General features: G+C 37.7%; 1 protein-coding gene across 3 annotated transcripts in view; it reads right to left on the bottom strand.

Moving 5' to 3' along the window:
* ITCH (itchy E3 ubiquitin protein ligase) overlaps nt 1-15048 on the bottom strand; it is a 130567-nt gene that overhangs the window by 31687 nt on the left and 83832 nt on the right. For all 3 annotated transcript variants that reach the window (XM_003932044.4, XM_010342686.3, XM_074406416.1), the window contains 4 exons: nt 13249-13377; nt 5942-6014; nt 3835-3906; nt 700-788 (listed from right to left, as the gene is read on the bottom strand). In XM_003932044.4, coding sequence (XP_003932093.1) covers nt 700-788; nt 3835-3906; nt 5942-6014; nt 13249-13377 — 363 coding nt within the window. The remainder of the gene's footprint in view (nt 1-699; nt 789-3834; nt 3907-5941; nt 6015-13248; nt 13378-15048) is intronic.

The following is a 15048-nucleotide window of genomic DNA, read 5'->3' as shown; positions in this document are numbered from 1 at the left end:
AGTCCTTGTCTTTGCACAATGCCATCTCTTTTTTTTTTCTTTACATTTGCACAATGCCATCTCTATGCAAATTTTTAACCTGGTGTGATATATTATTATGGAATAAGCAAAGCAGTTCTCACTTTAGACTGTCTCCTAGGGACTGATTCCAAGCTCCAATATGAAAAAATCAGAATTAAGACTTTCAACTCCTATTTTCTACAGCCTTCTATATTTTCATGACAAATACACTAATCTCAGTTGCAAACTGAGTAACTATTACCTGTATCAGTAATCTGTGGTGGGGAAAATCACCTGATCTCTATAAGGCCTTGTGTTTTCTGTGGAACAGATATGAGAGGTGGTAGACTGAACAATGGTTACTGGTTAGATGATACAAAGATTGTATCCAGGCTCTATAACTTATTATGTGCCTTAGGTGAGTCTCTAAGCCTCTTTATTATCCTGTAAAATTCTATCTCACAAGGTTACCCTGAAGATTAAATGGGTGATGTGGGTGAAATAAATCACCTGTACATGACACAGAAAGTGCTGAATTAAATGTTTCTTGAAATTCTGTAGCTACAGCATAATAAAGGTATAATTTGATATATTTCATTTTCCTAAAATATAATATTGAGAAAATAATACTTGCAAGCAAAGTGTAATGGTACCTTTGGAGGAAAGGAACTAAGTTCTGAGTATTCATATTATCACTACCTTGCTACACCTCCATAATCTAAACCTTCTTCTCCTGGAAAAATCACCCACAAACGTCTTCGCAGATCTTGGGGACTGAAGCTCATTATCTAAAAAACAATAAAGTAAAATAATTGGTGAAAAAAGCTATTGAAACACTGTCTACCACTTCTAAGTTTGACACCTCCTTCTTTGTAGGTAATTTAAATCTCCCATGACATAGAAAGGTGTTCATGGTCTAGTCAAAACCACACATACAGAAAATACATGATAGTAAAATTTAATAATAGTTTCTTTATTATACACATCTATATTTTTATATACTTTATACACATGTGATTTTATTTATTTATTTATTTTTGAGACAGAGTCTCGTTCTTGTTGCCCAGGCTGAAGTGCAATGGCATGATCTTGGCTCACTGCAACCTCTGCCTCCTGGGTTCAAGCCATTCTCCTCCCTCAGCCTCCCGAGTAGACAGAACTACAGGCATGCACCACCACAGCCAGCTAATTTTGTATTTTTAGTAGAGACAGGTTTCCTCTATGTTGGCCAAGGTTGTCTCGAACTCCTGACCTCAGAAGATCAGCCCACCTCGGCCTCTGAAAGTGCTGAGATGATAGGCATGAGCCACCGCGCCTGGCCGTGATTTTATTTTTAATAATGTTACTACTGACTTACCATGTTGCTTATATCAATTACTTACAACATAGATGGGTATGGTCAGAGGTTAGGTGGAGTTTTTCTGGTTTGGTTATTAGGTTTGGTTTTGATTAACAGCCAAAGGTACAGGTAACAGCTAACTGGCTAACCGAGAAATGAAAACCAGTGGCTATAGAGAGACCCAGTTAACTCTGGAAACTCATTCTCAGTGGCAACCTATAAATACCTAGAAAAACTACTCAAATTTTGTGTCCCACTATAGGTGGTTAATAGGATCACTGTAATTATTATTTTTTTCACTCAGAAAATGATTCAGTTCCAATGCAGGATCATCTTCATATCTGAAGGACAGTACCGTTACTGAGCTACAACGAATATGTCATTTGGTTTCCTGCCATGTAAAACTAATTATTTGACCAAAACTGTATGTGTATAGCACTGCATATATCAATTACTCTTAGGAAAAAAAATACGTAAGAACCTGGAAAGAGAGAAGTTGATATAATGCCTATACTTTATCAAGTGATAAGAATGAATTCTTGAGGTGGGGGGAGAGAATGAATTCTCACATATAAATATCCAGAGAGGATCAGTAAGTAACCTGTTTATGCCAAGCTTCTCTCAGTTCCCCCACAAAACTATCACATTTATAAATTCACATCCCACTCAAGCCAGAAAGTCCCAGATATAACAAAAAATTCTATGCTTATGATATATGTATATGTTTATGCCAAGTTTTCTACAAATAGTATAGGCTAGGTATACAGCAACCCAAATGAGAAATGTTACAAGGTAAAAACTGTATTTAAATAATTCCTTTTAACAAATGCCTAATATGAAGGAAAAAACATTGTTTTCTCCTGTATTTTCCCCCATAACCAGTTGTGCTATGTTAACAGAAGAAACACTATCCAGAGCAATTTTATCCAACAGCAATCCAAAGATAATCTGACGCTAATGCTAATTTTGCAATTAGTTTTGTTACTTTTTAAGCAATTAAACTGTTCTCTTATGTTTTTCTTACCCAGTTATTTGATTGATGTCAAATCTACGGTGACAATTTTAAATAACTATTTTAGCACCATCTAGTCTGTTATTCTATAAAAGACTTTAGGTTTCAAAGTCAAAAGATAAAGCAACAGTTTAACATGTTTTGCAACTTTCCAGTACTGGTACCAGCAAGTTGTTTCAGGAAACTCATCCAACAGAGTGATAAAAGGATAGTTATAAACATAAAAATTAGAAATGGGCAAGGACTAGGGTGGGGAATGGCCTTTGATATTTAGATCAAGGAGATGACTCATAATTCTCTAAATGGCCTCAGTATCGCTCCAGTTCCCACTAAAACGTTTTCTGCACCTACATAGCAGGATGCCAACTGGCTTTTTCCTTTAATGTCAATAATTGAAGTTCTATTAGGAAATGAACAAAACTGATTCTGAAAGCAAGCAGCTAGCTACTATCAACTATCTCAACCTGTTTTCCCTTTGCATTCAGTTCCATACTTCTTAAAGCTGTAGTTGCTGCAATATCACTGATGCCTGAAAATAATCACTTCCTCATCTGGCTATAAAATAAGGACTAACCAGATGTTTTCATTTTAAGAGATTTTTTCAGTTATTTTAATCTTCTATATAACACAATCACTTTAACATTTAGTTGCAGTAGGTTATTAGTGATATCTGCAAGATAAAAGTAAATAGATTAAGTCTTTTTTTTTTTTTTTTTTTTTTTTTTAAATTGATATGATGGAGTTTTGTTCCTCACCCAGGCTGGAATGCAATGACATGATCTCAGGTCACCGTAACTTCCTCCTCCCAGGTTCAGGTGATTCTCCTGAGTAGCTGGGATTATAGGCACCTGCCACCATACCCAGCTAATTTTTAAATCTTTAATAGAGATGAGGTTTCACTATGTTGGCCAGGCTGGTCTCGAACTCCTGACCTCAGGTGATCCACCCGCCTTAGTCTCCCAAAGTGTTAGGATTACAGGCGTGAGCCACCATGCCTGGTGAGTAAATTAAGTTCTGAAGACAAGTGAAAAGATCCACTGACTACTTCTGGAAACTCATATCTTTTTTAGATACTGTCAACAATGACCAGATTTTCTTTCCTGTATAAAAAAACAAATTTAATTGTGCTTACTATAAAAATCCAAGTAATACTGGAGTGCAAAAACAAAAAGTCTTCCCGTCTCCTTTCTACACATCTGTTAATGTTCATATGGGTATTTCCAGATCTTTGGCTGCCAAAAACCTATTATCTTACCTGTATATTTATTTCAAATCAAATACCAGTTTATAAATAGAAACCTGAAACACATAAATACACACACGTCCTCTTAAGCTGTAAGGGGACTGACAATGAGATCACACTTGAAAACTTCAAGGACTTCAACTCAAGAAGTTCCAAACTGTTCAGATTAAACTGGCAGCACCAAAAGCTGGTCCTAGGGTAGCAGCAAGGGGAAAAATTATTGAGTGAATGAAACACTACCTGTTGAAAGGAATCCTCAAACAATGTTTTTCTTGTCACTGTAATCTTTATGTGCTGTGGCATGGCCAGTTGCTGAAACAGAAGAATGACTTAAGTCAACTCTCACCATTAAATCAGCCTATCAAAAAATCAAAAGGGCAAAGTTTTATTTACTTTTATCTATGCTTACAGAAACAATGTGACTATGAATATATAAATTTATATTCAATAACATTTACCAATGGATCTGAGTATTCATGCTAATTAGAGATTAATATATGAAAATGGGGCCAGGTAGGGTGGGTCACGACTCTAATCCCAGCACTTTATGAGAGACCGAGGCTGGCAGATCACAAGGCCAAGAGATTGAGACCATCCTGGCCAACATGATGAAACTCGCCTCTACTAAAATTACAAAAATTAGCCAGGCATTGTGGTGTGTGCCTGTAATCCCAGCTACTCGGGAGGCTGAGGCAGGAGAATCGCTTGAACCCAGGAGGCGGAGGTTGCAGTGAGCTGAGATTGTGCCACTGTACTCCAACCTGGACAATAGAGCAAGACTCCATCTAAAAAAAATTATTTGACACATTATTAAGTAACCAATGTTTATATGGGATCAATATTGTGGTTTTTCTTTTTTCTTTGAGACAGCGTCTCACTCTATCGCCCAGGCTGGAGTGCAGTGGCGAAATCTCAGCTCACTGCAACTTTCGCCTCCCGGGTTCAAGCGATTCTCCTGCCTCAGCCTCCCAAGTAGCTGGGATTATAGGCATGCGCCACCACACCTGGCTAATTTTTGTATTTTTAGTAGAGACGGAGTTTCACCATGTTGGCCAGGATGGTCTTGATATCTTGACCTCGTGATCCACCTGTCTTGGCCTCCCAAAGTGCTGGGATTACAGGCATGAGCCACCATACCCAGCCCAAATAAATCTTTACTTAATTTCAAACAGATAATCCAGATTATTCTTGCTTCCATGGGTCCAGTTAATTACAAGAGTTTCAAGTGTAAAAATATTCATCATAGTATCTTTGACTAGGGCATTCGTTTAATTTAGAACGCATAAAGTCATTAATTCCAGTAAATATCTATACTTCAGAAATAGTTGATCACATCTGAAAAAAAACACTGAATATTACATCTATGTATGGACATGTTCATGTAGTATGAACACGTATATATCTATCAAAGTAATTTATATCAATGCTAGATATAAAAATGTCTGGTATCCAGACATGCTGGCTCACGTCTGTAATAAGCACTTTGGGAAGATGAGGCAGGAGGATCATTTGAGTCCACAAGTTCAAAACCAGCCTGGGCAACACAGGGGGAACCTGTCTCTACTAAAAATTAGCGGGTTGTGGTGAAGTATGTCTGTAGTGTCACCTAATGAGAAGGCTGAGGCAAGAGGATCACTTGAGCCCAGGAGGTCAAGGCTGCAGTGAGCCATGATGGCACCAATCCAGGAGCCTGGGTGACAGAGTGAGACTCTGTCTCAGGAAAAATAACAAATAAATAAAAATAAAGTAGCAGGTTACAATTATATCAGAAAATACTTTAACTTATATTTGAAGATTTCTGCAATCTGAAAGTAATGGGTACTGAGGAAAAAGTGACAGTGTTTGGTCAAATGGTTTCAAGTTTAACTTTCTTCTTAAAAAAAAAAAAAATAGAGAGAGATAAGGCCTCACTAATGTTGCCTAGATTAGTCCTGGACTCCTGAACTCGAGTAATCAGCCCACCTCAGACTCCCAAAGTGCTGGGATTACATGAGGTTTAATTTTCTAAACAACCAAAGTCACAAATGATCTAACTGAGAAATTTATTTATTTGTGCCGGCACAGTGGCTCACGCCTGTAATCCCAGCACTTTGGGAGGTGGATGCAGGCAGATCACCAGATCAGGAGCTCGAGACCAGCCTGGCCAACATGGCAAAACGCCATCTCTACTAAAATACAAAAAAAAAAAAAAAAAAATCTATGTATTTGCTCTAAAAATAGGGGAAAGAGATTCTAATGCTTCCTGTTTTATCTGTTTTTCTGTGAGTCAAGTATTTTCCCAGTCACTGTGTAATATAATCAACAAAACAAAGGAAAGGGAGTACAGAGATATAGTTCCAACACTAACCTGACACCAGAATCGGAAATACTGAACCTTTGCTTTGAAGTCCCGAACATAGGCTATCTGAGGTCCATTGTCTCTGAGGAAGAACAAAGGTTAACAGGACAAATATAGTTGCTTATAAAAGATAACACTGAAGGAAAGTGAAACATCCCACCCCCTCTCAGCACTTACTAGCGAAATACAAAAATACAGCATATTCCTGACACAACCATTCTTTAGTTTTTGGGAGATATTTCCCCATGAATAATTTTAAGTAAGAGAAAAAGCAAAAACAAAAAAACTTTGATCTTGTTGAAGCTACTATCACGGGATTTTCTTTTACATGCTGCCAAATCTAAGAGGGCTAGGTAAAAGGGATTCTGTCTAAGAATGCTGTCTATCCCAACATCCATTCCTTCCTTTATCCTTAAGTAAGACCCTTGTTATTTAACTGAGCAGACTGCTTACTATAAGAAAGACTACATTTCTCTATATGGCCATATGACTTAAGTTTCTAAGTGGAAGTGGCATATGAGACTTTCAAGAAGGATCTTTTTGGCCAGGTGCGGCGGCTCACACCTGTAATCCTAGCACTTTAGGAGGCTGAGGCAGGTGGATCAACTGAGGTCAGGAGTTTGAAACCAGCCTGTCCGCCATGGTGAAAACCTGTCTCTACTAAACATACAAAAATTAGCTGGGTGTGGTGGCAGGTGCCTCTAATCCCAGCTACTTGGGAGGCTAAGGCAGGAAAATTACTTGTATCCGGGAGGTGGATGCCGCAGTGAGATAGTGCCACTGCACTCCAACAAGGGCAACAACATTAGACTCCATCTCAAAAAAAAAAAAAAATCCAGGGATAGTGGCTCATGCCTGTAATCCCAGCACTTTGGGAGGTTGAGACCAGCAGATCACAAGGTCAGGAGTTCAAGACCAGCCTGACCAACATGGTGAAACCCCATCTCTACTAAAAATACAAAAATTAGCTGAGCATGGTAGCATGCACCTGTAATCCCTGCTACTCGGGAGGCTGAGGCAGGAGAATCGCTTGAACCTGGGAGGCTGAGGTTGCAGTGAGCTGATAATGCCTCTGCACTCCAGCCTGGGTGACAGAGACTCCGTCTCAAAAAAACAAAAAACAAAAAACAAAAAAACAACCGATTCTGTACACTGACTTTATATTCTGTGATGCTGTTAAATTCACTTCTTAGTTCTAGTAATTTTTTCTAGATTATGGTTTTTTTGTTTTGTTTTGTTTTGTTTTGTTTTGTTTTGTTTTTGAGATGAAGTCTTGCTCTGTTGCCAGGCTGGAGTGTAGTGGTACGATCTCGGCTCACTGCAACCTCCACCTCCCGGGTTCAAGCAATTCTCCTGCCTCAGCCTCCCAAGTAGCTGGGACTATAGGCGTGTGCCACCACGCCCAGCTAATTTTTGTATTTTTAGTAGAGACGGGGTTTCACCATGTTGGCCAGGATGGTCTCGATCTCTTGACCTCATAATCAGCCTGCCTTGGCCTCCCAAAATGCTGGGATTACAGGCATGAGCCACCATGTCCAGCTGATTATGATTTTTTATATACACAATTATGTTATTTGTGTGAGGGGAAAAAAGACAGTTTTACTTCTTCCTTTCCAATTTATACACCTTGTATTTCTTTTTTGTTTGTTTGTTTTTGTTTTTTGAGACGGAGTTTCACTCTGTCTCCCAGGCTGGAGTGTAGTGGCGCACTCAGGATAACCTCTGCCCCCAAGGTTCAAGTGATTCCCCTGCTTCAGCCTCCCAAGTAGCTGGGATTACAGGTGCCTGCCACCACAACTGGCTAATTTTTATATTTTTAGTAGATAAGGGGTTTCATCATATTGCCCAGGCTAGTCTTGAACTCTTGGTCTCCAGTGATCTAACTGCCTTGGCATCCCAAAGTGTTGGGATTACAGGTGTGAGCCACTGTGCCTGGCCTCTGTTTCTTTTTCTTATCTCACTGCACTGGCTAGGAATACCAACAAAATGTTGAGTGAAGCAGATATCCTTGTCTTATTCTTGATTTTCTAGGGTATTTCATCATTAATTGTGATATTGGCTGTAAGCTTTTGGTAAATTTTTTTTCAGTTAAAAAAGTTTCCAAGGTAGCTGAGAGTTTATCATAAATTTGCATTGTATTTTGTCAAAAGCTTTTCCAGAAATGATCATACAATTTTTTTCCTTTAGTCTTTTTTTTTTTTTTTTTTTTTTTTTTTTTTTGAGATGGAGTCTTGCTCTGTCACCCAGGCAGAAGTGCAGTGGCCTAATTTTAGCTCACTGCAACCTCTGCCTCCTGGGTTGAAGAGATTCTCCTGCTTCAGATTCCTGCGTAGCTGGGACTACAGGAGTGTACCACCACGCCCAGTTAATTATTGCATTTTTAGTGCAGATGGGATTTCACCATGTTGGCCAGGCTGGTCTTGAACTCCTGACTTAAGGTGATGACCTGCCTCGGCCTCCCAAAGTGCTGGGATTACAGGCATGAGCCACTGAACCTAGCCTCCTTTAGTCTATTACTGAGATAAACTCCACTTGATGATAGTATAGTATCATTTTTATATATAGCTGGATTTACCATTATTTTGTTAATGATTTTTACACCTATGTTTGTAGAAATATTAGTGAATAATGTTCTTACACTGTTCCTATCTGATTTTGGTAACAATATTATAGGAGCCTGATAAAATGAGACAGAAATCATTCCCATCTTTTGTATTTTATGAATGAATTTGAATAGAACTGATGTTATTTATTACTTATAAGTTTGATAAACTTTACCAGTGACACACCATCTAGGCCAGAATTTTCTTCATGAGAAATCTTTTTTTTTTTTTTTAGAGACAGGGTCATACTCTGTCACCCAGGCTCAAGTACAGTGGTGCAATCTCAGTTCACTACAGCCTCCAGGGATCAAGCAACTCTCCCACCTCACTCTCCCAAGTAACTGGGACTACAGGCATGCACCACCACATCCAGCTAAAATACTGTATTTTTTATAGAGATGGGGTTTCACCAGGTTGCCCAGGCTGGTCCTGAACTCTTGAGCTCAAGTGATCTGCCCACCTTGGCCTCCCAAAGTGCTGAGATTACTGGCATGAGCCACTGGGCATGCCTTAAGAATTCTTTAATTATTATGCTTTTGATTTATCAGCTATAGGGATATTTAGACTTACTATCTCTTCTTGTGTCCATTTTGGTGACATACCTTTTAAGGAATTTGTCCATTTGATCTAAAATGTTAAGTGTATTGGCAGAAATATACCCTTTATTTTTTTTAATGTCTGTAAAACATATGGTGATATCCCTCTTTTTTTCTTTACACGTTTAATTTTTAAGGGTTGTCATTATTATTATTTACCAAAAATACATCTTCTAGCTTTGAGCACTCCATTGTTTCTTTTCCGCTTCACTGAGTTCTGCTTTTATTTCCTTTCTTGTACTTACTTTAGGTTTAATAACTTTCCTTTTTCTAGCATCTCAAGGTAAAAGCAGAGATCACTGATTTTATCTTTACTATATTCTCATCTACTTCTTTAAAACAAAAAGTTTTCCTCTGAAGACTACTTTAGTTAAATCTCACAAATTGTGATACGTGTTTTTATTATTATTCAATATAAAATCTTGCCTGATTTTTATTATGACTTCTTCTTTGAGCAATGGTAGTAGTAGTGTGGTGTAAGGCCCACTGGACTATTGTCAAGTGATGGGGACAAATACAATTCTATCTTACATAAACCACTATTGTTTTAGGATTTTCTATTATAAGCACCCAAGCTTAATAATAACTAAAATAAATGATAGAATAATATCTATCAATAATTTATTTTCATATCTAAATTAACTATGTAATTTCATTAATACCAAATTGGTCTGATTTCCCAGTTTCTGCTTTAAACATAAAAGTTTTTAATGTGTAGAAATATAAAATTAGAAGGTAATAGGGAACCACCTTTGCTCTAAGAAAGCATAATAAAGACACTATAAAAAAACTACAGACCAATATCCCTTATGAACACTGGTGGAAAAATACTGAAGTTATCAGCAAAAAAAAAAAAAATCTCAGCAGCATATTAAAAGCATATTTTAATCCTTTTGACTAAGGAGGATTTATTCCTAGAATGCGAAAATGGCTCAACCTACGAAAAATCATCATAATATACCACATTAACAGAATGGGGGTAGGGAAAATCATATGATCATCTGACTTGATACCGAAAAAGGATTTTACAAAATTCAATAGACTTTCATGATAAAACAGTCCATAACAGAGATAGGAAACACTAGGAATAGTGAAAAACTACTTCAATATAATATTAAACTACTTCGCATATAAAAATCTAACAGCAAACATTACATTCAATGGTTAGAAGTTGTTTCTTTAAGGTGAGGAACAACACAAAAATGCCTACTTTCGCCACTTGCAGTCAACATAGTATTAGGAGGTCTAGCTAAAGGAAATAAGCAAGAAAAAAATAAAAGATATCCAAATTGGGAAGAAGAAAACATCCATTTTCAGATGCTACCATCTTTTATGAAGAAAACACTAAATATTCCACACCAAAACCCTGCCAGAATAAATGAATTCAGCAAAGCAGCAGCACACCAAGTCAACACACAATAATCAGTTCCTTTTCTATATACTAAGAACAATTTGAAAATTTTTTTTAAAAATTCAATTTACAATAGCATCACAAAGAATTAAAAATAACCAAGAAGGCAAAAGACTTGTACACTGAGAACAACAAAACACTGCTGAAATAAATTAAACACAATGATATCCACATTTGCGGACTGGAAAAAATATTGTTAAGATGACCGCCCTACCCTCAATTTGATCTATATACTCAATAAAATCTCCTAACAAAATCCAAAGACTTTTTTTTTTTTTCGGCAGAAATATAAAAATCCATCCTAAAATTCATACGGAATCTCAAAGGACCCTGAATAGACAAAAGAAGATTGAAAAAAGAACAAAGTTGGATGACACATACTTCCTGATTTGAAAACTTGCTACAAAACTATAGTGTGGTATTGGTAAGTCAGACATACAAACCAATAGAACAAAGAGCCCAGAAATAATCCTTTGCATATATGGTAAAATGATTTTGACAATGGGGCCATGACCATGCAATGGGGAAAGGACAGTGAAAGGACAGTCTTTTCAACAAATAGTGCTTGGAAAAACCAGACATCCACATGCAAAAAGATGAGGTTGGACCCTTATCCAACACCATATACAAAATTTTACCCAAAATGGATAAAAGATAATATAAGAACTAAACCTAAAGAACTCTCAGAAGAAAACTTAGGGCAAAGCTTATGATACTGGATTTGGCAATGACTTCTTGGATATGACACCAAAGGCACGGGTGACAAAGAAAAACCTAACAGGCCAGGAGCGGTGGCTCATAGCTGAAATCAAGACTGAGGTGGGTGGATCACCTGAGGCTGAAGTTCGAAACCAGTCTGACCAACATGGAGAAACCCGGTCTCTACTAAAAATACAAAATTAGCTGGGTGTGGTGGCATATGCCTGTACAATCCCAGCTTCCTTGGAAGGCTGAGGCAGGAGAATTGCTTGAACACAGGAGGTGGAAATTGCAGTGAGCTGAGATCGTGCTATTGCACTCCAGCCTGGGCTACAAGAGTGAAATTCCATCTCAAAAAACAAACAAACAAATAAACAAACAAAGAAAAAATTCACAAATCAGACATCAAAATCTGAAATGTTTTATGCATCAAAGGGCACTATCCATAGTAAAAAGGAAACCACAGAATGGGAGAAAATAATTGCAAATCATGTTTTGATAAGGGATTAACACCCAGAATATGTAGAAAACACCTAAACTCAACTGTTTAAAAAAAAAAAAAAATGGGGAGAGGACTTGAAGAGACATTTCTCCAAAGATACACAAATGGCCAAGAAGCATATGAAAAGATATTCAACATCACAAATCATTAGAGAGATACAAAAAAAAAAAAATAGCATATTAAGGATGGCTATTTAAAAAAGAATGAGGACGAAGGAAAAAAAACATGAGAGCTCATGAGAATGTACAGAAATTGGAATTTTTCTGCGCTACTGGTGGAAACGTAAACTGGCATAGACACTCTGAAAAACAGTATGGTAGTTCTTCAAAAAAATTAAATACAGAATTAATATTTAATCCAGCAATCCTACTTCTGGGTATAGACACAAAAGTCATCAAAGTAGGGACTCAAACAGATTTGGTTTTCTTTTTTGTTTTTGTTTTTTTAAGAGATGAGGTCTCACTCTCACCCAGGCTGGAATGCATTTGGCACCATGCCCAGTTAATTTTTGTATTTTTAGTAGAGATGGAGTTTTGCCATGTTGGCCAGGCTTGTCTTAAACTCCTGACTTCAGGTGATCTGCCCGGCTCAGCCTCCCAAAGTGTTGGGATTACAGGCGTAAGCCACCATACCCAGCCTCAGGCAGATAACTGTATACCAATGTTCACAGCAACATTATTTACAAGCCCCCCCCACCGCAAAAAAATGGAAGCAATGAAAATATTTGTGAATAAACAAAATGTGATATATCCAGACACTGGAATATTATTCGGCCCTAAAAAGGAATGAAATTTTGATAGCTATTACAACATGAATACATCTTCAAGACAAGACCTTAGTGAAATAAGCCCAAAACATGAGAATAAATATTGTAGACTTCAGGAATATGAGTTACCTAGAGTAGTCAAATTCATAGTGAAAGAAAGTAGAATGCTGGTTACCAGGTCTGTTAAAGTTATTGTTTAAAGGGTACAGAGTTTCACTATGGAATGATGAAAATATTCTGGAGATGGATGGTGGTAATGAATATGCAACAACATGAATGTGCTCAATGCCAATGAAATGTGCACATAAAACAAGAAACTTTGTTATATATTTTCCCACACACACAAAAAAGACACAGAGCAAATAAGCAAATCGAAAGGTTACTTCTCAGAAATGGGGTTGGGGAGAAGTAATGGGAGCTTTTATAAAGTCAAAAAATAATGGGAATGAAAGAAGGTGAAAATCAGAAACCAGAGATTAATTGATAAGCAGAACAATACCTATAAATTCTAAACAGTTTCACTTAGTGCCACGTGAACATATGGTAACAAATATGAAAATCTCTAGGATAAGATAACCAAGAGGGAGATGGAAATGCAAAATACTTACTGAACAGAAACCTATTGTCAAACTAACTCAAGAAATACTAACACTTCCACTCCTTGCTAATTCAAATCTTTATATCAAAAATCTGAAGGACTAGTTTTTTACTTTTAATCTACAATGTTTAGAAAACTTACAGGGCAGATTTTCCTGTGCGAGGATCTATATAGGTGGTAGTTCTTCTATTGTGGTCCACAAAATATGGAATTCCATCCACTGTGAATCTCATTTCCCAACCTTCAGGTAAGGGCTTTTCATTTAATTGACTATAAAACCCAGGAAAAAACATAAACAAAAATATTAAAAAGAGTTGCTTGTTTGCCAAGTACAGAAGCTACAAATATCAGTAAACACAGCAGAAATCTTTTAGAAAACCATTCAGTTCAGTAATTTCAGTTGTATAATAGACATCTCTATGTGGACATCCTACAAACAGGTTAAACTCAGAAAGTCCATCAACTACAACTCAAGTCTTCTGCCGTCTACTTGGCTTATATTCCCCATTAGCTAGTGACCCACCTTAAACATCTCGTTAACCAAGCTCTAACCATTGTGCCTTAGAAGTCTTCATGTTCAGCCAGGCATGGTGGCTCACACCTGTAATCCTAGCACTTTGGAAGGCCAAGGCAGGTGGATCACAGGGTCAGGAGTTCGAGACCAGCCTGACCAACACGGTGAAACCTTGTCTCTACTAAAAATATAAAAAATTAGCTGGGCATAGTGGTGTGCGCCTGTAATTCAGGAGGCAGAGTCAGGAGAATTGCCTGAACCCGGGAGGTGGAGGTTACTGTGAGACAAGATCACGCCATTGCACCCCAGCCAGGTGACAGAATGGGATTCTGTCCCAAAAAAGAGAAGTCTTCATGCTCATCTCTATTTCCAATCCCCAACACCACCCTTTCTCTGGCTTTGTTTCTCTTCTGCATTTTTTCAACAGCCACCTAACTAGTGTTCCTCATCTGGTCTCATTCCAAGCCTGCTCTGATACTGACACTGCTAACAGAGTATCTTCCTAAAATAGAAATCTTATTAAATTAGCTTTCTCTGTAAAGTACTATCACTGTTCCACCACTACCAATTATTGAGACCTAAAGTTCTTCATATGGCACTCATTCAGCCTCTATACTCTGGCCTTAAAGTTCCGTTGCAGATTTATCTCTGTACCCAAACCTCTAACTCCCTTCCATAAATCCCATGATTTCAGTGTATGGCCACTCAGCATTTCCTTAAATAAGACATGATCTGTCACACCTCCAAGGGAAGCCTTTCTGTTTGTCCCATATTACCTACTGTTTTTCTACTAAGGCAACTCAAAAAATGATTTTTTTAAGAGACAGAATCTCACTCTGTTGCCCAGGCTGGAGTGCAGTGGCATGATTATAGCTCATTGTAGCCTCAAACTCCTGGGTTCAAGTAATCCTCTCACCTCAGCCTCCCTAGTAACTAAAACTGCAGGTATATATCACTACACCCAGTTAAATTATAAAATTTTATGTAGAGTATGGGGTCTCATTATGTTCCCCAGGCTGGGCTTGAACTCCTGACTGCAAGTGATCCTCCTACCTTGGCCTCCCAAAGCACTGGGATTACAGAGGTTGGGACACCACACATGGCCTAAGATATTATTTGTGAAGTATTCCATGCCACCTCCTTAATACCTATCTTTATACCTTGAAAGCTCTGTGACCTTAGACAAGCTGCTTAATCTCTCTAAACTTCAGTTTCTTTGTCCATAAAATAGAGTAACAATGTCTATGTAATGAGACTGTATGAGGAATAAATGAGACAGGTAAAAAGTTTCATAGTGAGCCCTCACTACAACTACAGATTGATCATTCTCTTTAGCTCTTCCAAGTTATTTCCTACATACTGCCAGCACATCATTTATCATGTATTTCAGTTTGTGTGTTTGGCAACAATTTCCCACCAGCCTGGGC

The sequence above is a fragment of the Saimiri boliviensis genome, chromosome 9, assembly GCF_048565385.1.
Source record: "Saimiri boliviensis isolate mSaiBol1 chromosome 9, mSaiBol1.pri, whole genome shotgun sequence".
NCBI classification, from domain to species: domain Eukaryota; kingdom Metazoa; phylum Chordata; class Mammalia; order Primates; family Cebidae; genus Saimiri; species Saimiri boliviensis.
The sequence above is the reverse complement of the archived record's forward strand: the minus strand, read 5'-3'. Positions and strand labels throughout refer to the sequence as shown.